Here is a 23,167-nt window from a genome sequence, read left to right as displayed (position 1 = left end):
TGTGCTTAAAATGTCACTAAAATGCAGTATTTAAACCTCAAAATTGAATAGAAAATGAGTTGAATAACTGCAAAAAGGTCCAATTTTAAGAAAAAAAAAGAACCACCCCTTTCACTAGGCTGGCTATGTTCCTGTTGTGTTCAAATGTTTTAAACTCTGTCAAATCCCATGCAAATGATACACTTTTACTCTATGATGGTAAAACTTAGCAGTGAGTCTACAAACCACATGCGTTCTTTTGCTCCCGGTCAACTTTAATTCAGATTTCTGAATGTGCACTGCAGTATTGATGCTGAAATGATCAATTTCAGCCCCAGTAACACATAATTTAATATCACTTTGATAAACTTTAAAGGTGATCTATTACGCAAAAATAACTTTTGAAGAGGTTTAAACACAGATGTGTGGTAACAGTATGTCAATATAACCATCGTTTAAGTGTAAAAAAAAAGTATTAATTATTATTTTTTTATAATCACACTTGATAAAAACAATGTGTGGAAACAACTTGATTGACATTCTCCATTTGTATGTGTCATCAAAAGGACAACCCCGCCTATTAGTGACGATCTCTCCCTCATTAGCATAGGACATTAGTCTTGTTGTTGAATCTGCTATTATGCTCATGCACAGGCAGTTGTAGCTCCGCCCTCTTTTGAAAATAAGACAATCTAATTTTAATTTAACGCAACAGCCCACAAAATGGCACAATTAGGATTAAAGCCTAAAAGGGGCAGATTCAAAGTGTTATAAAATATTATTTGTGTCATATTTTGAGCAGAAACTTCTCATACACACTTTAAGAATATCAGAGACTTATTTAAAATATTTTTTCTTTACTATAAAAATGGGCTAGAGGTGAAAACAGGCTTCTGTAATTCATTGTTATTCCAGAGAGCATACAATTGAACACATGGGAAACAATTAAACTGAAACAGCATTAAAAATGGTCAGATATGTAAAGTTAAGATATATTGCAAGATTAATACTGCATAAAACAGGAAGCCATTTCTTCTACTTACCATCAAGTGGAATTTCCAGGGCGTTAGTTTGATACCTGCTGATCATATTAAGGCAAGCAGCCAAAAGAAGCAGGGTTTTCCGTAACAACCGCATGACTGGCCACAGTTTCAGAGGCGAGAGCGGAGGATGACAGGGAAATCTGCAGTCTGCCAGGAGTCAGTGCATCTCACTCCAACCCAGGCTGTGGTCTCGCTACCTGCACCAAACACAACACAGATCTTATTGGCAACCAGACATCAACGGCAAACAAGAATCACTGCCATGCACACCCAGACTTCCCAGCAACCATATGCTAACAGTCGGCCCACGGTATCTCATATGAAAAAAACAACCCTGTCACCTGCGCAGACACAAAGACTTGCATATTCTGCATGTCTCCTGCTGAGCAACTCGCCTCAATGTCTAACCCAACTTGTAGTTACTTGAAATGCATCTGTGAGAGGAATCTCCATATTAAAGCGCCCTATCACCGAGTCCCCGGAGACGTGAATTGTATTTCTGTAAACTGTTTGTCAGTGCATGTGTGGCAGGCGCATTTTTTTCTTTCCTTTCCTCTTCCTGCTGAATACGAAAAATAAAGTATGAAAAAATGATAAATAAACAGATCCTCCCCTGCAGTTATGGTAATGCACAGCAGCTGTTCCTGAAATTATTCCGAATTATGAATTCATGGCACTATAACAGTGACAGATTTTGATTAGCTGGATGCAGTAGAGAGAGCAGAACCACACGGCTGCTAAATCACAAAGCTTGCAGATGTGCCCAAAATGCGCATATAGAAATTCAGTGCTTTTTGTCTTAGCAAAGTGGATGAACTTTGAGTTAAATGTCATGTTTTACGCCATTAAACTCGTTCTTGTGCAGTCTCTCGTGATGCGATGTGCGGTAAGGGATCAGTAGTTGCTTTAACCTTTTGGAGTCTGGCGCCAGTCAGACATCTGGCTGGAGACAAAAAGAGTTCACGCCCATTTTCCCCTCAGATTCATAACAGAGCCGGCGATAAAATGCTGCAGTTGATCGGAGCCGCTTTAATGGAGGTCACCTTTACATGGCACATGGGGAACCAACCTTGTACTTTAAAACCTACAATACAATTATATCGATTATGGAGACTAGCTGCCGTTTTACAAGGCATCTGTTGTCTGCAATACCTGATCAAGCTGCATGTAAACGAATCTACACTACTCTGTAGGATACCGTGGAATGGCTCTGAAAAAGTGAATGTGTTACACTGCACAGTGTGCTGCTGGGTTTATTGGTAGCTGCACTCTCAGAAATAAAGGTACAAAGTCTGTCACTGGGGTGGCACCTTTTCAAAAGGTACATTTTTGTATCTAACCACCTGCTTCGAATGTTATCACTTGATTGAATAGGCGATATCAGTGGTTATCGGCTGATAGATATGGCACAGTAGGGGCTTTTTGTGCCTACTAGTAGGCTTAGAAGGGTCTAATCATCCATCGACATGGTTAATCAGATATACTAATAGATTCCAGATCCAGCTCTGTTTTTACATTACTGTGACGGTTTGGTTTAGGGTTGGGGTAGACATTAATTAAATACAATTAATGGGAAATTTAATAAATAATATAACTAATTCACATAAACCACATTATATCTTAAAGGTACAAAAGTTAACCACGATATTGGAAAAATACGATAATGTGATATGTTGTTTTCTCTGCAATATACATTGCAATATGAAATGTTGTTTTTGGGGAGTCTAACAGTATTCAGATACAGAAATTTAATAATATAATAAATCATATCTAATAATATGTAAAATGTAAATCAAGTTTTCACTTAATAATTAGAATTAATAATAGAAGTAATAATAAAAAATAAGTGCATTTTTGTTCACACTTTATTTTGATAGTTCGTTTTTTTAGATTTAAGTTACATTGTATATACATGCCAACTAATTATCATTAGATTATAAGTAGAGTTTTATTTATTTATTTATTTGTTTCCTTAAATCAAGCTAAACAATCTAGTAAGTAAAATAATATTGTTTTCGGTTTGAAATTTAGATATTTTTACCTAAAATATTAATACATGGGACATTCTACCAGAAACGTACTTTTTTTGTACTGAAAAACAAACATAAATACAGTGAATAAAAAATATTTCATCCCAGAAATTTCTTCAATAGACTGATGGTTGATTTCTGTGAGTTGTTCTATAAAGGAATATGTCATTTATTTAGTTCTCAGATTTCTTTCTTTATTAAAAACACATTACAAATGCACAAACCCAGTCATTTTCCTTGTCCTAAGCCCAATTGAACCTACAGCTTTAATAGTTTTGTTATGCTAAAAACTTATTTAGAAAAAAAAAAAAAACAAAGTTTAAGTTGTTATCATTCACAGTAATTGATTAAAAACATGAAATTATAACAACATTTACATTCTACAAATAAATGCTATAAATATATAATACAAATATACATACAATTGTTCCTATGTTTGGTCAGTCCTGTCACATTTGCATTGAATTGAACATAAAATGCATGAATAAAACCTTCAAGGCTAGGACTTGGAAGTGATATAATTTGATGGAGGAGATGCTGACAGTGATCAAGGATGCATTCTATCATCAAATTGTATGATTTTATGCTTGTTTTGTATAATCTTTCAGTCAGGACATACTTAAAGGTTGGGCCTGGCACATTTTTATTTAATTTTTTTTTACTAGTGAAAATGTATGTTTCTGGCAGAATTTCCCACATATTAATATCTAAAAAGTACAAATATGTATCTCATACACTCTCAGAAATGAAGGTATGTGAGCTGTCACTGGGGTGGTACCATATCAAAGGGTACACATTTGTACCTGAAGGGTCCATAATAGTACCTCAAAGGTGTATAATAGTACTTGTACCCTTAAGGTATTAATATGGACCCTTTAGGTACAAAATTGAATCCTTAAAAGTACAAAAGCAAATCTTAAAACTGCACAAAAGTTTACCCTAAAGGTACTAATGACCCCCTGTATGATACAAAGTGTACCTGTTGGAAAGGTTCCGCCACAGTGAAAGATTTTATAGCTTTATTTCTGAGTGTGTGAATGCAGCTAACTGTAATCAATGCATGATCTAAAGAAACTTGGATCAAAGGGAATTTAGTAATGAATTATGAATGATACGTGTGCCAGTTGGAGTTGTGCAATATTTATCTTCTACAATAATATTGTAAATGTTGATTTAAGTATGTGAAAGCTGGGATTATAGAGTATGTCACTCACTTTGGCAAGCAAAAACAAACACAAACATGTATTGAGAGTCCAAGGGAATTCATTGCATGCACCAATAATCCATTTTATAAAAGCAAAAATATCACTGTATGTTTTTTTCTTTTTTTTTTTAAACTAAGAAATTACATTGTCTTTTATATACACAACTATTCAAACATTTGGAAGATGATTTGTTATTGTTTTACAAGAAGCCAATTCTGCTCACCAATGCTGCATTTATTTGATCAAAAATAAAGATTTTATTTTTATTTTTTTTACATTTTTAAATATTTGTTTTCTTAGTTATTGAAGTTTCAAATGTCATTTATTTCTGTAATTCAAAGCTGTATTTTCATCATCATTACTGCAGTCTTCAGTGTCACACGATCCTTCAGAAATCTTTATAATTCAGTATGATGATTTGCTGCTCTGCTAAGTCTACTTTTCACTATACACAAGACAAATAACAAGCGACGGATCAAAAGTCATTCATTTCTGATGGAAAGTGGTCCGAGAGTTCCGATCATCTCTGTATGCAGAAAATGTGGATTTGATTTAAGCTGCGGATCCGTTAAAATATTTGAACTCCTGCGACTAAATCGTATGGGACTGGCCGACCGGATGTGACGTATTCCAGTGTTGTTTAAGCAGGTCCATGCATGCGAGAATTTTTGGTTTTGAGTGAACTTCCCCTTTAAATACCTAGTCTGCTTGAACAGCAGAATTTAATCTCAATTGTACTTCTTCTCAGTGATGAGTTGCAACTGGAAGAGCATCCACTGCGTAAAACATATGCAGGAAAAGTTGGAAGTTCATTCTGCTGTGGCGACCCCTGATTAATAAAGGGACTAAGCCGAAACGAAAGAAAGAATGATTGTACCTCTCTACACATTTTTGCAACAGAGTCTCACTGTTTCTCAATTGCTCTTCTCATTTAGGCTGAACTCTTCACTCATTAGGTCACTTCCTTCTTGACTTTAATTAGTTAAACACACAATAAAATGGATCAGCACTTAACTCAAAGGACAAAAGAGAGAAAGAGAAAGGCCCAAAGCTCACAGAAAACAACTTTATCAGTCACTTCCACCCTTTCAGAAGCAACATATTCACAAAAAAAACAAAACAAGCGGTGACTCTTTGACATCACATGAGGTCATTTATTCAGGTCTCTAATTAAAGTCAGAAGCGGGATTTGTTTGACGCAGACCTGCATGTTCTTTGTGTTCAGCGTTTGGTGCCAGTCATGAGAGATAACCCCACTGTTTTAACCACACCAGCTGCTTCAATCACTACCTTTTTCCGCCAGACTTTTCTAAAGCCCATCCTCCCCTAATCTCCCCCTCTGCTTAACAAATCCGATAGGAAACACTGAGGTCAAACACCAGTAAGCGGAGGAGTAATTGAATAATTGACCACTGTGTGAATGAGTCGATTCCCTTCGTTCCTCAGTGGGGGCTCTTGTTTTCTGATGGGCTTGAACTCTGCTCCACATGCCTGCATTTCTTCATAATGGTATTAACTCCGGCGGGGAGCTTTTGTGATTCAGTGCTGGTTATGGTGACCCCTGAAATGACCTCTAGTGATGTCACTAGCAAAGATGGGATTGTATACCCCTTGACGGTCGTAATGAAAGGCTTCTGGCTACGGTCTGGCGGACTCGGGTACGTTAATGACAATGGTTGAGGCTCCAGTGCTTGCCCTGAGACTGATCTGTCTCCCACAGATGGTGGCTAGCTTTAGTGGCCAGATTAAAATCAAAAGGTAAAGCGGTGAACTAATTGGATTGTGATTTATTGGCCAGTTTGGTGTGTTACTGGTGGCATATGTTTACCTTCCTGATCCAACACAATGTGTCCTGGATTTACAGTCTAACTTACAGGTGCAGTATTTGCAGAAAGTATTTTCTCTCTATTTACCCGACCGGCCTGACATGACAACACTGGCTGAACCAACAGCATGATTTACATCTGAAAACAGAAATTACAGCTTCAGTCGAACCAGAATGACTGTATCTCTAGTTTGTATGATGTTGTAAACACTCTGGTCAGTCTTGTGGGTGCTCTAAATGTGCTATATTAATAAAGAAAACCTGAAACTTCAATGGCAATATGCAAATTGGATATTTGTCTGAAATGCAACTAAAACCTAGTATATTACATTTACATTAACATTTAGTCATTTAGCAGACACATTTATCCAAAGCAACTTATAATTGATAAGGCATTCAGTAATTTAGCAAGAAGAGACAATACACACAAGAAGTGATAATTATACAAAGTAACTGTTTGTCAGACCCTTAGTTTTTCACGATTTTGTGATCGTTAATGTCGAGTTCAGACTGCATGATTTTAGCCCCGATTTTGACTCGGCGACAGGTTTTGAGAAATCGCCAACAAATGCCTGAAATCACAAGCAAATCGGTGCACGTGCACGTGAGTGACAATTACACAACGTGAACTATCAAAGACGCAGATGAGTCATCCATGACTGTGAGATATTTGGCATGCTAAATATCTGGAGCTGTCGGCGATTCAAATCATGCAATGTGAAATGAGTTTTGACTGAAAATAACATCGGCGATCACCAACAGCCAATGAGAGAGCAGCATTCACTTGTGTGTGTGTGTGTGCCTACCTGCATGCCAGTGGGAGGTTGGGGGAGAAGTTAAAAGCGCTCATTTTCAGTTTATTTGGACCCAAAAAATGAAGGAAAAACTACTGTAAATATGGCAGGAGCACCCGTGTCTGTTTGACGTGTCAAACAGAAAGTCAAAAAAGAAAGTTGAGGAGAAATTACTTATTCCCTTCAAACCCAGGTGAGCAAATATGTACATTTTCTACCCTATTAAAGGCTTCTTTCTCATTATGTAGTTAATAACAAAAGATATACTACGTGTTTTTGGTTGTGAGACATAGTTTGGACGAAGCTGTCGGATATTCTTCCTATTGTAAAGTCATGGAATGTGAAATCCCCTGTTGCCGATCCATCTTGCTGCGTAAACAAAGCAGCGACAAAATGCTAGTCATGATAGTCATGCAGTGTGAAAACACCTTTGACACGATTATTTTGAAAATCATGCAGTCTGAACTCGGCATAAATCCAATGCAAAATCATCAAAAAGTCTCAAATTTCTTTAGATCCTGCAAAATTCTTAGTTTAAACGCAAAATAATTGCAAAAAAAAATTAAATAATCTAATAAAACATTCAATTCAATGTTTTGGAATTGGATGTTTTATTAGATTATTTAAATATTTTTTTGCAATTATTTTGCGTTTAAATTATCGTGTTATAATCAAAATAATCAAAGATATTTATTTCAATTTGCAATTAATTGTTTTACATGACTTTGTATACGCAGCACACATGATGTATTTCAGTGTCTCTTGAAAGCTGAGGTCTCATCTGCGCCCTCACAATCATTACATTACATGGGAGGCGGGGAATTGTTTTCAGCCTGTGCAGTAAGCAGATGCAGATGAAGCGAGAGTGATTTATATGTGAAGTCATCCTGTGGCGCAGATTGTGCATTTGACGCGCTTTAGATTGCAAAAGAAAGTGCGAGCAAACATCTAACAAATGGAACTTGTTTTTTTCTTGTTTCTTTATTTTTTTTCAAGCGAAGAGTGTTTCTACAGGTGGTTTGTCAAGCCCACTTACTTGTGTGAAGCACACTTCGTAAATGTTTAATGTATTTGATATTATTTTAGAAATATGGAGTGACTGTAAGAAAGTGTCCGGTGCAATTTTGAAAAACTAGTGCAAGTGTAGGTTAAAACGTCAGTATACACATCAACTTACACAGTTAAGACCCTAAATGCTTGAACACTGAATCGTTTTGTTGATGTGTTCTTTTATTGAAAGGAAGTCAATCAATTATCAAAACAATTTTCTAGAAACCTGAAGTGGGGGTACATTATTTAAATTATAATAATTCCTTACATTTATATAGCGCTTTTCTGGACACTCGAAGCAATTTACACATTAAGGGAATCTCCTCATCTACCACCAGTGTGCAACATCCACTTGGATGATGCAACGGCAGCCATATTAAGCCAGACTGCACACCACACCCGCTAATTGGTGGAGAGGATACGAAGCCAACTGAAGCCAATAATGAAATGGATATGGTTAGGAGGCCATGATGGACATAGGCCAACGGGGCAAAATTTAGCCACGATACAGGGTTAAACTTCTACTTTTTTCAATGTACATCCTGGGATTTTTAACGACCACAGAGAGTCAGGATCTTGATTTAACATCTCATCCAAAAGACAGCGCTCACTGAGCAGTATGAAGTCCCCTTCACTATACTGGGGAATTAGGACTCACACAGAACACAGGTTGTGCACCCCCTGCTGGCCTCTCTAACACCACTTCCGGCAGCAACCATGTGAGAATTGCAGAGAGCTAGCTGCCTTTATAAAGAATCACTTAGATAGAATGAGACTGCATCATGTTAGAGAGTCATATTTCATATGTTTTAATTGTTCTAGTTGTTACTGTATATGATGAGGATTTACTTAGTATGAATAAATCAAACTGTACTTTGAAGCAGTTCAAAAGAATATAAGAACTTTACATAGCAATATTTTAGAGAGAGTGAATTCATTATATAAGCCAATTGATGAATCCAACCTTCCATCACACCACATATGAAAGTCATTCAATGTGAACCTATTCACTAGAATGGATCTCTATAGCAACGCCGAATGCTATAGGTTTGCTTGAGAATCATCAGGACATTGTGCTTACTTTTTTATAGCCTTCAAATTAAACTTGTGCTTTCAGATGACACAGATTGTATACTGCCAGACTAGAGCACATCAATAACATGTCCAATGATGGTATAGACTAAAAGGTGGAAAGTTGGTGGACTTTGTTAGACACATTCAACCACATGAGCATTTACACTACAAAAACAATCAGATCTAATATGTTTTTGTCTCTGTTCTGTAAGTGGTCAAAAGTGGACAAGCTTAAAACATCTATGAGCCTATTTACAGATTAGCATTGTACATGGGTTGTTTTGATCTTTAATCTAATTTTAAAATTTTAAAAATGTGATTGTATAAAATAGTCAGACTTTAAACTGAAGGAGGGGTTGATCGTCAATCTAAAAAAAAAAGTGGATGTTGTAGACTCCCTCTTATTAGGGGAAAAAAAACTGTTAAAAGAGGATGATTATGAGGATTTAAACACCAGGAATAAACAGAGATGCGGCGCACTTGTTTACTTGTTATCCTACCAAAAAATCTTTGTAGCAAAATAGAGCGAGATGTTGTTTTAGCCTTTTCAGTGACGTTTCCTAGAAGCCGTTTCCTGGCCATTCCTTCAATTCCAAGCAGTCCGAGGGCTCTCCAGAGTGACCGCCCCGCAATATATATATAATATTTATTATTTATTTATTTAATTATATTTAATATATTATTAATTAAATATATATTTAATTATTATATATATTTATTTATATAATTATTAATTAAGCATTGGTTATAACACAGTCTTACCAAACACTAATTGTAATATTAAAGCCTGATTGCCTAAAGCCTGTGAAAAAGCTCTTCAGCTAAAAAAATAAATAAAATAAAAAATGAATCAGAAATCTGGCAGTTACAAATAGGGCAAAATGTATCAGAAAAACAAACTCCCTTTAAATATGTCAGTAAGCCAAGATAGCAACTAAAGCCAGCTCCCCTATAAACATTTCAATCTACAACATTCAAACTAACAAAGTTCATTCCTATACGGCCCACCTACAAAATACCCTGTAAACACCAAAAGTGGGACTTTCTGAACAACTACAGCCTGTTCTTGATCCCCACATCTTAGTGTAATGATACTGGCAAGGGCTAAAAGCTGTCCAGCGTGGGAAGGTCTGGATGAACTCTGACCTGGCAATGCCTGGGCAAAAGCGGCCTGGACCAAGAGCCAGAGGAGGAGGAGAGGGTGGAAACTGGGCCGAGAGAAATCAAGAGCAAGCTTTTCTCCCCAATTGACTGATGGCGTCGTGCCCCTCGCGCACTCCGTCGCCCACCGTGAAGACTCATTTAGCATGGCGGATGAGCGTAAATCAGGACAGTGGAAAAAAAAAGGAAGTAAACTGGCAGTGGAAGGGAGGCGCTTGGGTCTTCAAGCCAGTGAGGAAAAAAAACAATCACGTCTATTCCTCACACAACAGGATCCGTCACCACTAAAGCACTGCCAATTGTCTGATTATTACTGGCTGTGGTTTAATAAATAACAAACCGAAACGCATCTACTAGCCAGAAGATAGCATTATAATCCTCACACTCCTATTTTCTCCTGTTTATTTATTTATTTTTTTCAATTGGATATTTAGCACCTGGCATTGTAATAAAATAAATTCAAATAAATTTTAATTACAATTTTTAATCCAACTCAGGCTCATTCTGATTAAGTACCCCTTAATGCATTTCTGGAGAGCTTGAAATACATCCCAGGAGCTACGTTTTTTGCAGTTTTTGTTTCTTATGTTTCTTCTTGCGTAAATCCACCATAGGCCACTGTCGACTGACCCACCCTCCTCCTTTCCTAAACCTAACTGATAGTGTTTTAAAAAGCACCAATTGATCCCCCCACCCACTTCCCTAAACCCAACCGACAGAGTTTTCAAAAGCAATTCAGAATCTACGTTTTCAGATTTTACCACATTGTCATCTTCCTATTTACTTTAATTTTTGGCTTCTGTTTTTGTCCTACCTGCTTTCTGGAGCTATTCTTCACCGTACTGAAACCCCATCATTACAATCAACTCCACTCTGCATCTCACGTCCACCGACATACATGACGAGCCACTAAACAAACCGGTAACAGCGGAAAAGCTGTGCACGTGGAGGTAAGTGCGGTAAGCGCGAAAAGGAACGGCATTATACCACTTTGTTGCATTCATTTTAAAGAAGAAATACAGCCATACGTTACTCTGGCTACATAATTTGCGATCTCCAGAAATGTACATAAAGGTACATTTTCAGAATGAGCCTGTGTTGTTTTAATCCAATGGCTAGAATTGTTCATATTTAACCCCAAAAAGCCATCCACACAGAGGTAAGCGGCAAAAAGGAACGGCATCATACCGCCCCTTAGCGTTTGTTTTAAAGAAGAAATACCGCCATACGCTCCTTTGGCTTCATAATTCGCAATCTCCATAAATGTATATAGGAGTACATTTTCAAATGGATTGTTCATATTTAATCCCAAATGTCCAACTGTATTAAAACTATATAAGCATTGCATTTTAAATATGTAGAAAACACATCAAACACGTTTGATTATTTTTACTATGTTAAATCCAGCATTATGTTTCTACATTTGGTACATTTGGTATATATATAAAAGATTAATTTAAACAGCATTTTCTATTTAAAGAGACATTTTTTAAAGAGACCTATTTTCCAAGGTGAATTCATTAAGCTTCATTAACTATTTTTGTAAATATATGTTGTGTTTAAAAATGGGTAACACTTTAAAATAATGGTCCATTAATTATTGTTAGTTAATGTATTTACTAACATAAACAGTCAATTAGTAATACATTTATTACATCTTTGTTAATGTTAGTTTTTATTACGTTAAATAACATTAGTTCATGTTAGTTAATGTTAAATCGCAGTGCATTAACTAATATTAACAAGCATAGCTTTGAAAAAAAAAACTATGATTAATAAATGCTTTACTAGATTAGACATACTTGATTGATTCTAGTAAATTCAACATAGGCTTATTCTGAAAATGTAACCCTATATACATTTCTGGAGATCATGAATTATGTAGCCAGAAGTACGTATGGCTGCATTTTGTCTTGTAAAACAAGTGCTATGGGGCGGTATTATGCAGTTCCTTTTTGTGCTGACCGCTGACAGCTTTCCCGCTATAACCAGTTTGTCCAGTTAGCCCACCATGTACATTGGCAGACTTGAGATGCAGAGAGGAGCTAACGACAAAGACTAGGTTTAAGTCTGGCAAAGAACGATTCCAAAAAGCAGGTAAGACAAAAACAGAAGCCAAAAAATGAAATTAACAAGTAAATAACAAGCGAGAAAATGTGGTAAAATCTGAAAACATGGTAAAAATCAAGCAGTTTTGCTTTTTAAAACTGTCGGTTGGGTTTAGGGAAGTGGGTGGATGAGGGGGTTAATTGGAGCTTTTAAAAACACTATTGGTTGGGATTAGCGAAGCAGGAGAGGGCCAGTAAATCGGTCTGTCAGTCAGTCATTCAGTTGACAGATTTACATGAGAACAGCAGGTGAGAATGGCACTTGTGAGAGAAATTTTAGATCTCAAAAAGACTACACAGCGACCTCTGGCACATTCGTGAAAACAAAAACTGCAAAAAAAACTTACCCCTTGGGACCTGTTTGGCTCTGTCCAGAAATGTAAATATCAGTACGTTTTCAGAATGAGCCTGGGTTGAGTAAACACTATAACTAACAAACTATTATTCTAAAGTCTAACCCAAAAAAACAATTGTTTGAAACTTAAGGATGAGTAACAGAGAAAACTATCACTTTAAGAGTTCATGTTGGTGGTCTGAATATCTGGCAAGGAAAGAGTGAATGCTAGCAAAGTCGCATGTTTACAGTAATTCTACTTCAGATAGACTTAATACCACGGCACTCAATACCAAGAAGACAGATATCTGCTATTCAGCACACGCTCAGCATTTAAGTGCCTTTTAGTATAAAAACTTAGTGTGCGCACTGTGGAGGCCGCTAATGGGATTAACTCCATCCCTGTCTTGTCAAACTGGATTAATATATTCTGCTGCCTGAAGAGTCTTGATGGCTGTGTATCCCTCTCAAACCTTTGGATAAGACCCTGATTCTGATTTAATCTCTTCAGCACAGTAAAGAATTGAGCGAGATTACTAGCACTAAAGAGCAATTAGCAAATTCTCCTCATTCTGCACTAATTACAGTGCTTCATCCATTTAGTCACTTTAATCTCTTGTTTAGCTTGATTACACTGGGAACAAAAACTAAAAATTATTACGTTTAGAGTGTAGTGAGCAAAAGAATATGAAGCAGCATTTTATATGTTTTTTGAGTCTAGAAATAATAATATATATATATATATATATATATATATATATATATATATATATATATATATATATATTCATTATGAAGCAAAGTATGATATTAATTTGTTTAAAATAAAAATAAAAATATTTTGCTTAATATTTTGTGTAAATGAAAACCTTTTTGCATAGAGGACATATTAATATGACATATTATTAATAATGACAGGTTTCAAAAATAAATGATGTTATTTTGATTCCTGACAAAAAATTATTCTGAAAACGTACCGCTATATACATTTCTGAAGAGCGCCAAATACGTCCCAGGAGCTATGCTTTTTTTTTTTTTTTTTTTGCAGTTTTTGTTTTTACAAATATGCCAGAGGCCACTGTGTACGCTTTTTGAAAGCTCAAATTTCTCTCGCAAGTGTAATTCGCGCCTGCTTTTCTCGGGTAAAACCCCCTGTCTGACAAATCGACTGACCCACCCTCCTCCTTTTCTAAACCCAACCAATAGTGTTTTCAAAAGCACTGATTGACCCGCCCACCCATTCCCTAAACCAAGCGATTAGTTGAGCTTACTTTTAAAAAGAGCAAACTCGTATAATTATTAAGTAAACAAAATTATTAAGTAAACATAATTATAAAACCTAAGTTTGGTAAATGAGTTTACTGACTTTTTTTTAAGTGAAATTAACTTTTTTTTGGCAATTGGTTTACTCACTTTTTTAAAAGTAAATAATCACTTTTTACAGTGCTGCTAATCAAAAATGTATATAATTTTCATAGCTTTGATATAATTACAGGAGGAAATTTGCTATATATCTTTATGAAACTTGATTTTTTTGCCATTAAAACATTGATAACTTTCATCCATTCAATGTGTTTTTAGCTATTGCATGAAATATGTGGTCAACATAAGACTCATTTTGTGGTTTCGATTTTACTACACATAAGTGCCCAAACATCTGTAAACTGGTACAGTACATCTGTTAGTCCTCCATCTCGCTTACTGCAATTCACAATTGTAACACGCTGTTAAACTGTAAAAATCCACATAAATAATGCACAAAAACACCTACAGTACAACATCAGCGACACAACATACCCATATATAATTAAAACTCCTGTTTGGGCAAGGCAGACGCACAAATCGAAATGCGATTAAGAAGTGAAAGCGATATTAAATAATAACCACGGCCAACTGAGATTTGACTCCGCTTCTGTCTGCTTTAACATGCATGCCAGAGACTGAACGCTTCAATTACAAGTCCATCAATAATACAGCAGCCTCAACCGAGAGTCAAGCGGGAATGGGATGGGACAGGGGGATGAGCGCGGAACGTAGGAACATTCTAGAATAGAAAAGATGTGGGTTGGTTGGAAGACAGCTTATGGAATAGGATAGTGGGAAGCAGAAGTCATAAACCGTCTCTGTCAATGACAAGGCATTGGGAGAGGGATGTGGGAGTGAGTGAAGGAGACAGAGTGTAGATGGATGGGGATGAGGGATAGTGTGGGTGTGGATCGTGAACTTGCCGTACGGAGAAGTAGAGAAATTGTTTTTTGATGGAGTGAGAGAATGGAGGAGCAAAACGTAGAATGACACGGAGGCGAAATGACTGAGACGTACAGATGGATTATGAGTGGAAAAAAATGAGTAAGAGAACTATAATCAATGAAAAGAACTCCTAACCTTAAGTCCCCTTAAGAGAGATGGTGGATGACATTGTGACCCCATGAATTGCTCTGACAGAGATTAACGTGTCCCTGGTCAACAGTGCAATTTATTTTCAAAAGTGCCATCAAACAAAGAGCAGTTCCTAGTCATCAACCTGTTACATGCTTTTCTTGATTTTATGAAGTGGGTTCCCAAGTGGAAAGGGTCTCACTTCCTGTCATAAATGTTCTTGTCGGGGGAAAATACACAGCAGGTGAAACAACCAAGGGACGGGTGAGTTATGAGCCATGTTGTTTTCATCAACTAGGCATCTGCGCAATTAATGCCGTTTTCTTGCTGCACTTTTAAACTTAATTTAAAAACTGAAAAAGGAGAGCAGATTATGTTCTTCCTTTAAATCGATATCTAAGTCAAGGTGTAAATATACAATTGATATGACCTAGGTGCACTATTGTAATGTATTTGCAGAAATAAAAGGGTTATTTCAATGCTATCTCATAGCAAATTGTAACATTTTTTTTTATTATTTAGTGGCTAATTTGGATAAATTTGTATTGATGGATTTGGATTTCTGCCTTTCAATCCATCCCAGCATGGATAAACTTGTATCCTTTTTCTCATAACTTTATTATTATAGTTATTTAAATAATGAACATGGTTTCTGCTACATTCATTCTTCTATGGTGGGGCTCCATGCCAAAATTGATCCCACCATGGCTACATTGCAGCTTTTCATTCAAAACATTCAGTCCTGTTTTTTTTTTTTTTTTTTTTTTTTTTTAATAGCAGGTGATAATCGCACCAAAACGTATTAAAAGGTAAGTAAATTACAACAGTGCAAACTTTTCTGTAACCATAGTAGTGCTGTGCGTTATTTGTGAAACCCTTTAAGGTTACTTGCTGACTGACTGACTGACTGACTGACAGGTGCGTGATGCGTGAGGCCAGCAAACACAACCTATATCCGTTTCGCTTTACTTCAGGATGCATTAATACCGCTCTGTAGGTTTATTAGAGACATTCAGAAATATTCCTAGCAAATTTAATAAATGTTGGAGACATACTCATTACATAAACGCACTAAATCGCACTTCAGCAGCGTTTATTTGAGAGCGCACAAGAAGATCTGTACTTGAGCAGCGTATATTTGGGGGGCGTGCAAGAAGTTTTGTGCATGACCAGAGGAAATCGTCACGCAAGCAAAAAGATTGGCATGCTCGAAGGGTATAACATAAATGTGATCTCAACTTGTAATACTGCGCTCTCGTCTTTTGTCATTGAAATAACGCCACAGGTAGTAGATCTGTGTAAAAAAAGGCCTGCCACCACAGCTGGAAATAATCCTAGAGGAAATAATGATAACAGATTGCTTAATATAAGAATGTTTAGTGTTTGCTTGTCTCTTTGTAACTCTATTTTCAGGAGGTCATGGGGAACTCAAGTGGAACTGAAGGGCTTGATAATTGAAAACAACTCTACAACTGTTTTTTTATTTGTATTGCTATGTGTTATTACTGTCTAAAGTGATTTTGATATTATTATTATTATGTGTTAATTCTGTTAAAAGTGATTTTACTTTTTATTCAAGATAGACTTTGAGTAGTAAGGATTGCTGCTTGAATGTAGATTATACTGGTTTTTAACCAGTTATGATAAAGATGGTTGAGAGTACACTCAGCCTGGGGTAAGAAACAGATTGTCCTTTAAGTGTGTGTGTATTTGGCCAAGATACACTTATTCTAATGTGAAAATCTGGAATACGAGGGTTAAAAAAATTCAAAATATTGTAAAATGTCCTTTATAGTAATCCAAATTAAGCTCTTGTTTTGTTGTCCATGGTCACATTTTACTGTAATTTGCTCATATTTAGTAGGATTTGATCATCCCTTAATGGCTGTTGGATTTAGGGGTGATGTTTGGTGCCACGGCTCCTTTTAAAAATCATACAGCTTTGTATGACTGTTCTTGTATGAATTCAAATGAATTGGCAATTAAAACAAAAATAATTATGTTTCCTCCTGAGATTGGGCTGGTATTTAATGTATAAATATAAAAAGCTTCCCTCTGTAGTAAAATGTAATCAATACCACCACCCATTCTGGGTATTTTTACTTGCTTGATGTCAAAATATGTTTAAACAGCAATAGGATTTTGTTTGTCATTCACTGTATTTTTGGCATACAATAAAAATATATAACTTTCACACATTCAATGTATTTTTAGCTATTGCATAAAATAAAAAAAATAAAAAACCCTGGTCAACATAAACCTCGTTTTGTGGTCAATGGTTACATTTATCTATACAAAAGAGCTGTAAATTGTTACATCTGTTATTTGCTCATCCCTCAATGGTGGTTGGATTTACTGGGGGTGTTTGATGCCACGTTTCTTTTAAAAACTGTATGTTTTTCATATGCTCTTGTATGAGTTCAAATGAATATAAGCCACTAAACTGACAAAACGTAAAACAGTTATGTTTCCTCCTGAGATTGAGCTGGTTATTTAGTTTGGTTGATTCATTGATTTCAATAAGCTGTCAAGAATGAAAGATTTATGGACTCTCTCATAACACAAAAAATAAACATTTGTCAACATCTGCTGTCATGTTGATTTACCTGATTTAATAAATCTTGTTCACCATATTTAAACAGATCACTTGAATGAATCAGATTCCCTCTTATGTCAAAATATTTCTGTTCACACTGTCCCGATTACAGAGACCTGTGAGGTAACAGTGTACTGACATAATGATTTAACCCAAGGGTGTCCAAACTCAGTCCTGGAGGGCCGGTGTCCTGCTGATTTTAGCTCCAACTTTCCTCAACACACCTGCGAGGATGTTTCTAGAAAGCCTGGTAAGAGCTTGATTAGCTAGCCCAGGCGTTTATGATTGGGGTTGGACTTAAACTTTGCAGGACACCGGCCCTCCAGGACCAAGTTTGGACATGCTTGATTTAACCAGTAGAATTAATCAATCAAACAGTTTTTTTTTTTGTCAGCAGGTTCAAAAGAGCAATGAATGAATCAAAATCCTCATAATTGCTACTCTGGACCAGATTCTGAAAGTCTCACTTCACAATATAATCTCCACACAAGGATATTATAGGAGGAGTAGATTAAATACGTTTCACTAAACTCTGCAAATGTTTACAACTTTAAATAAGTAATGAAGATGCCAGCTTTGCTAATAAATCAATATGTAGGACTTTACGAGAGCTCTTCATAGGTGTAAATCATATTAGAGTGTAAAAATGTATGCTATTAAAATGACCCTACCCACAATCCTAAACCTTACAAGAAACTATTTTTTTTAGAAACAACATTTTTTAAATGTTTTTAAAGTACTTAAACGGCTTAACGGCTTGTGTTATTTATGAGCAGTTTTCTTCATGGGTACCAACAAACGTCCCCACAAGGTCAAAATTTACTGTCATTACTTCAGAGGACATTTTATCCCCACAATGTGAGGAATATAATGAGTAAACTGAAATCAGCACACTGCCACATTTGCTCTCAAAAGACAAATTATTGAGACAATGTTTTGACCTACATGGTCTTCATCAGGTCACACAAGCAATACAAGTGAACCTTAGATATATCTATTGCAACTGCAACCAAAAATAACCTTAATTAATTAATCAATAAATCACTTTTTCTTTTTTAAATGAAAACTTTTGACAATAAGGTAACTATTGTAGAAACATAAAAAGCTTTCCTCTGTAGTGAAATTTAACCAATATCACTATCCCTTAAGTGTATTTTTTTAAAGCGTAACATAGATAAGTTATGTTTAAACTCAATAAAATAAACAGCAATTGGATTTTGTTTGTCATTCAAATGTATGTCACATCTATGTTCAGCAATACACATTTTTAAACACCATTTTGTTTTTGCACTTAAAAGTCAAACTGCAAAAAGATTTAATCATATAGATAACAGTTTTAGCTTTGCAAGGAATAAAAGATACACAAAGTCACAGATTGTGGCTTTATATATGAACAACTAGTGCCATAATGATTCACCTAAATTTTTGTAACAATAAAATATGTCAACAGGTTCAAAAGAACCACTTGAATGAATTAAAATCCCCACAACTACCTTCCTGGATCAGATTTCTTCCTCCTTCTCCATCTAAAAATAATTTATGTTTTTAACCTCAGCAACTGTTTACTTCTATAAATTAGTGATGAATGTAACGAGAAGGCACCAGCTTCCCCACCAAACCAACACACACACACACACACACACACACACACACACACACACACACACACACACACACACACACACACACACACACACACACACACACACACACACACACACGGTGGCACTTGCTTCTGAGTGAATTAACTTTTACAAGCATGAATAAACATTCACTTTAACTCCATTCAGGAAATAAACTATCGTGATCTGAATATCTGGGTCAACAAATGACAGTCCATAAATGTAGTTTAAATGATCTGAGCACATATTAAAACTTTACATGGCTTGCTTTGACTGATTCATTACTTTTATCAAGTCAGTTGAGTAAAATATTAACACACTCACTTGTATTAGATAAATAGTGTACAATAACTTGACAATCTAAAATAATAATGATTTAACCAGTAAAATGAATGATTCAACAATTTTTTAGAGTGCATTTAATTTCAAAAGTGTTACTTGAAGGAACCTAAAGACCGATTTATACTTCTACGTCAAATGATCGGCGTGACCCACGGCGCATGCAACGCATGTTGCTGTGCATTCATACTTTTCCGAAACGCTAGTTGGCAGTGAGGTGTTTATGTTCCTCTGTGTCGAGTTTCTTTGCTGGTGTTTTTTTTTTTTTTTCTGAACGATTCCTTAATGTACAAGAAGTTCAAACTCGCTGGAACCGGTGCACGTACAACAACTTTAACCATAATGCCGAGTTCAGACTGCATGATTTTAACAACAGGTTTTGAAAAACCAACAGGTTTTGAGAAATCGGTGACAAATATCTGAAATCACAAGCAAATCGGTGCTCGTTCACATGAGTATCAATCGCACTTTATGAACTATATCAAAGATGCCATCTGAGAGAATCGCAGATGAGTTGCCAATGCCCTTGAGATATTTGCCGTGCTAAATATCTGGAGACGTCAGCGATTTAAATCATGCTGTGTGAAATGAATTTTAACGGAAAGAGAGCGGCATTCTCTAGTGTGGATACCTGCAGGCCAGCGGGAGACGGGGAGAAGTTAAAAATTGCTCATTTTGAGTTTATTTGGACGCAAGAAATGGAGGAAAACTATTGTAAATTTGGCAGGAGCACCCATGTCTGGCTCGTTTTTGTTGTGTTGTCTGAGCAATATCACAACCGGGTCAAAAAAACTATTTAAATTGCTAATCCCCTTCAAACCCAGGTGAGCAAATATGTACATTTTTTACCCCGTTAAAGGCTTTTTTCCTCATTATGTAATCAATAACTAAACATATACTACGTGTTTTTGGTTGTGACCCATAGATTGGATGAAGTTGTCAGACATTCTTCCTATTGTAAAGTGCAGTTTGAAACCCCCTGTCACCGATCCATCTTGCAGTGTAAACAAAGCAGCAATGAAACGCTAGCCCAGATAGTCATGCAGTGTAAAAACATCTGTGACATGACTACTTTGAAAATCATGCAGTCTGAACACGGCAAGGTAAACACAAAGAAAAATTTTTCATCTGGAGCTCCTTCATGGGACTCCAACGGACTCGCGCGGCTCTCGGTCCCGCCCATACACGTCAGTGCTTCCAAGCTGACCAATCACAGAGCTTGCGCTAGATATTGTTGTGACGTGTAGTTTTTTGAGAGGTGCGCATCAGCGACACCGACGGCCATGGCGTGGGCTGCTGCGTAGCATACGCGTGCTCTTGACGCAGAAGTATATATCAGCCTTAAGTCTTCCTTCAGCTCCCAAAAGTCCTTGTTCATCCAAACTACTGTATGATACATTTATGTCATCAACTGAAATCCCAGCAGCAAATGTTTACTCCTATAAATAAATAATCACTGAGTAATACCAGCTTCACTGTTTTATTCATGTTCTTGCCTCTTTGGTTTTAGTAAACCAAAAACACAAGCAATTGGCACCGGTTTGTGTCTGATGCAAAACAAGAGAAACAGAAGCAAAGAACGTTACTGGCTAAAAGCAATTTTAAAGGAGACAAGGTGAAATGAGAAACACATTATCCTCGATGGTGATTCACTATCACTAAATAAGCCAGATTGTATTGCTATCAAACAAACAAATCAATGGTATATTCATATAACATCATTTGCAACAGAAATGCCTTTGAATTTGTTTTAAAAACAGTTTACAAACTGCAAATTGTTGTTTAAGAATACTATTATTGCCTCTATAAACTCTTCTCTGTGATCACTGTGACAATATTGCTATATGTATGAGGACATTTTCAGAAATGAAAAGAAAACTTTTTTTTTTTTAGACATTTTCAAACATTGTTGTCATATAAATGCATGAAAAATCATATCAACATCAAAAGGTATGCAATTAAAAAAAACCCAAGATGCATTCAGTCATTATATCACAATTTTAGCTACAGTATGTAGAAACCAACTGGCACTATGTTATAATCACTCCCCTTCAAATAGCAAGCTCATGATTGGTTAACGTGGCACAAATGTCCGCTGAAAGTCAAATTTTCCAACTTGAGTGTTTTGCGCAATATGTGCGCTAAGCATGTCAATAGCGCGATATGCACATTAAGTGCATCATACACAAAAAACACTCAACTCGCACCACTTTATTCGTGCAAATCACATAATTCGTGCCACCTTATTTGCGCAAATCGTGTCACAGTATGTCTATTCGTGTCTTTGCATTGACTTAACATGTAAGTCACTCGCGCTTGACACTTCCTCCGCGTCTGGTGTGAACACAGCATCATGCTTGTTTTTGAATAAAAACTATAAAATAATAAATAAATAATATATAAATAATAAAAATGAAATACTATTGGTTGGGCTTAGGTCAGTGGTTTGTTGATCTAGATCAGAGGTGTCCAAACTCGGTCCTGGAGGGCCGGTGTCCTGGAGAGTTTAGCTCTAACCGAAATCAAACACACCTGAACGATCTAATCAAGCTTTTGCTAGATAAATCAGAAACTTCCTGACAGGTGTGTTAAAGCAAGTTGGAGCTAAACTCAGCAGGACACCTCTGGTCTTGGTAATCTGTATGACAAGCTATGCATTCTGGTGTATGTACTTGAAATGTATAATAAAACGTAGCCCAAGTAATGTATTCCAGAAAAGATTTACGCAGAGCCCTTTAGTGGATCTGTCTTCTGAAACTTACAACAAAATGTTCCTGGAGCAAAAAATGTAGACTGAAAGGTGCTGTTGAGCTCAATCTGAGAGCAAATTCTCCATACAGTTAAGGTCATGCAACAGTGTTTTCATCAAAAGTAAAAATTTGTATTCATTTGACAATGGCATTTCTGGCACCTGAAAAAAACATTTTTTATTATTTATTTTAAATTCTTTATCTGTTTTTGAATTTTTTTTTAAATAAAGCACGCCATTGTTGGCTCTGAGTAAACTACAAAAACACTTGCAGTAATGTCAAGTTTCTTTAGAGACTGACTCTTCTGGCATGCATTATACAAAATTTGAGTAAATACTTTAAACAGATCTGTGTGAATGTGAATCCTTTTAACGCTATTTTTATCTTTAAGTAAAAGTTGCAAAACGGTTTTATATAAGAAAACCATTTTCCACTTTTTAAAGATGTTTGCTATATAAATGCATCCTTAAAGGAACTCTGCACTTCTTTGTAAGTACAGGCTAATTTAATCACCTAGAAATAGTTGAGTTTCACCATTTTTTTTTTTTCATCAATTCAACCAATCTCTGAATCTTGCAGAACTAAATGGATTCAAAATGGTAAACCTCAACAGTCTAACTCTAGGGGACTTATGAAATAGGCCCATTTCCATAAAAAAAAGTGTAGTGTTCCTTTAAGTTTACATATCAGATCCACACCAAAAGCTATCGAATTCAAGTGCCCCATAAATGCACTGGTGCCTGGTCAATATCTTACAATTTCAGCTATTTAAAAACAATCTCATGAGCAGAATGCCATGTTCCTAGTGATGTGTTGTTGAGCCCAACTGCATAAAGCCCAATCTGAGAGCGCGAAAAGGAACAAATTGTCCGTACAGC

At 36.1% G+C, this 23,167-nt stretch overlaps 1 protein-coding gene across 42 annotated transcripts in view; it reads right to left on the bottom strand.

Moving 5' to 3' along the window:
- chl1b (cell adhesion molecule L1-like b) overlaps positions 1–23,167 on the bottom strand; it is a 189,876-nt gene that overhangs the window by 71,385 nt on the left and 95,324 nt on the right. For all 42 annotated transcript variants that reach the window (XM_087257860.1, XM_087257890.1, XM_087257877.1 and 39 more), the window contains exon 2: positions 1,023–1,219. In XM_087257860.1, coding sequence (XP_087113986.1) covers positions 1,023–1,116 — 94 coding nt within the window. In that variant the 5' untranslated portion in view covers positions 1,117–1,219. The remainder of the gene's footprint in view (positions 1–1,022; positions 1,220–23,167) is intronic.

Source organism: Danio rerio, chromosome 6 (genome assembly GCF_052040795.2).
Source record: "Danio rerio strain M-AB ecotype USA chromosome 6, GRCz13ab, whole genome shotgun sequence".
NCBI lineage: Eukaryota > Metazoa > Chordata > Actinopteri > Cypriniformes > Danionidae > Danio > Danio rerio.
Note: the sequence above shows the minus strand (reverse complement) of the source record. Positions and strands in the feature narration are given on the sequence as shown.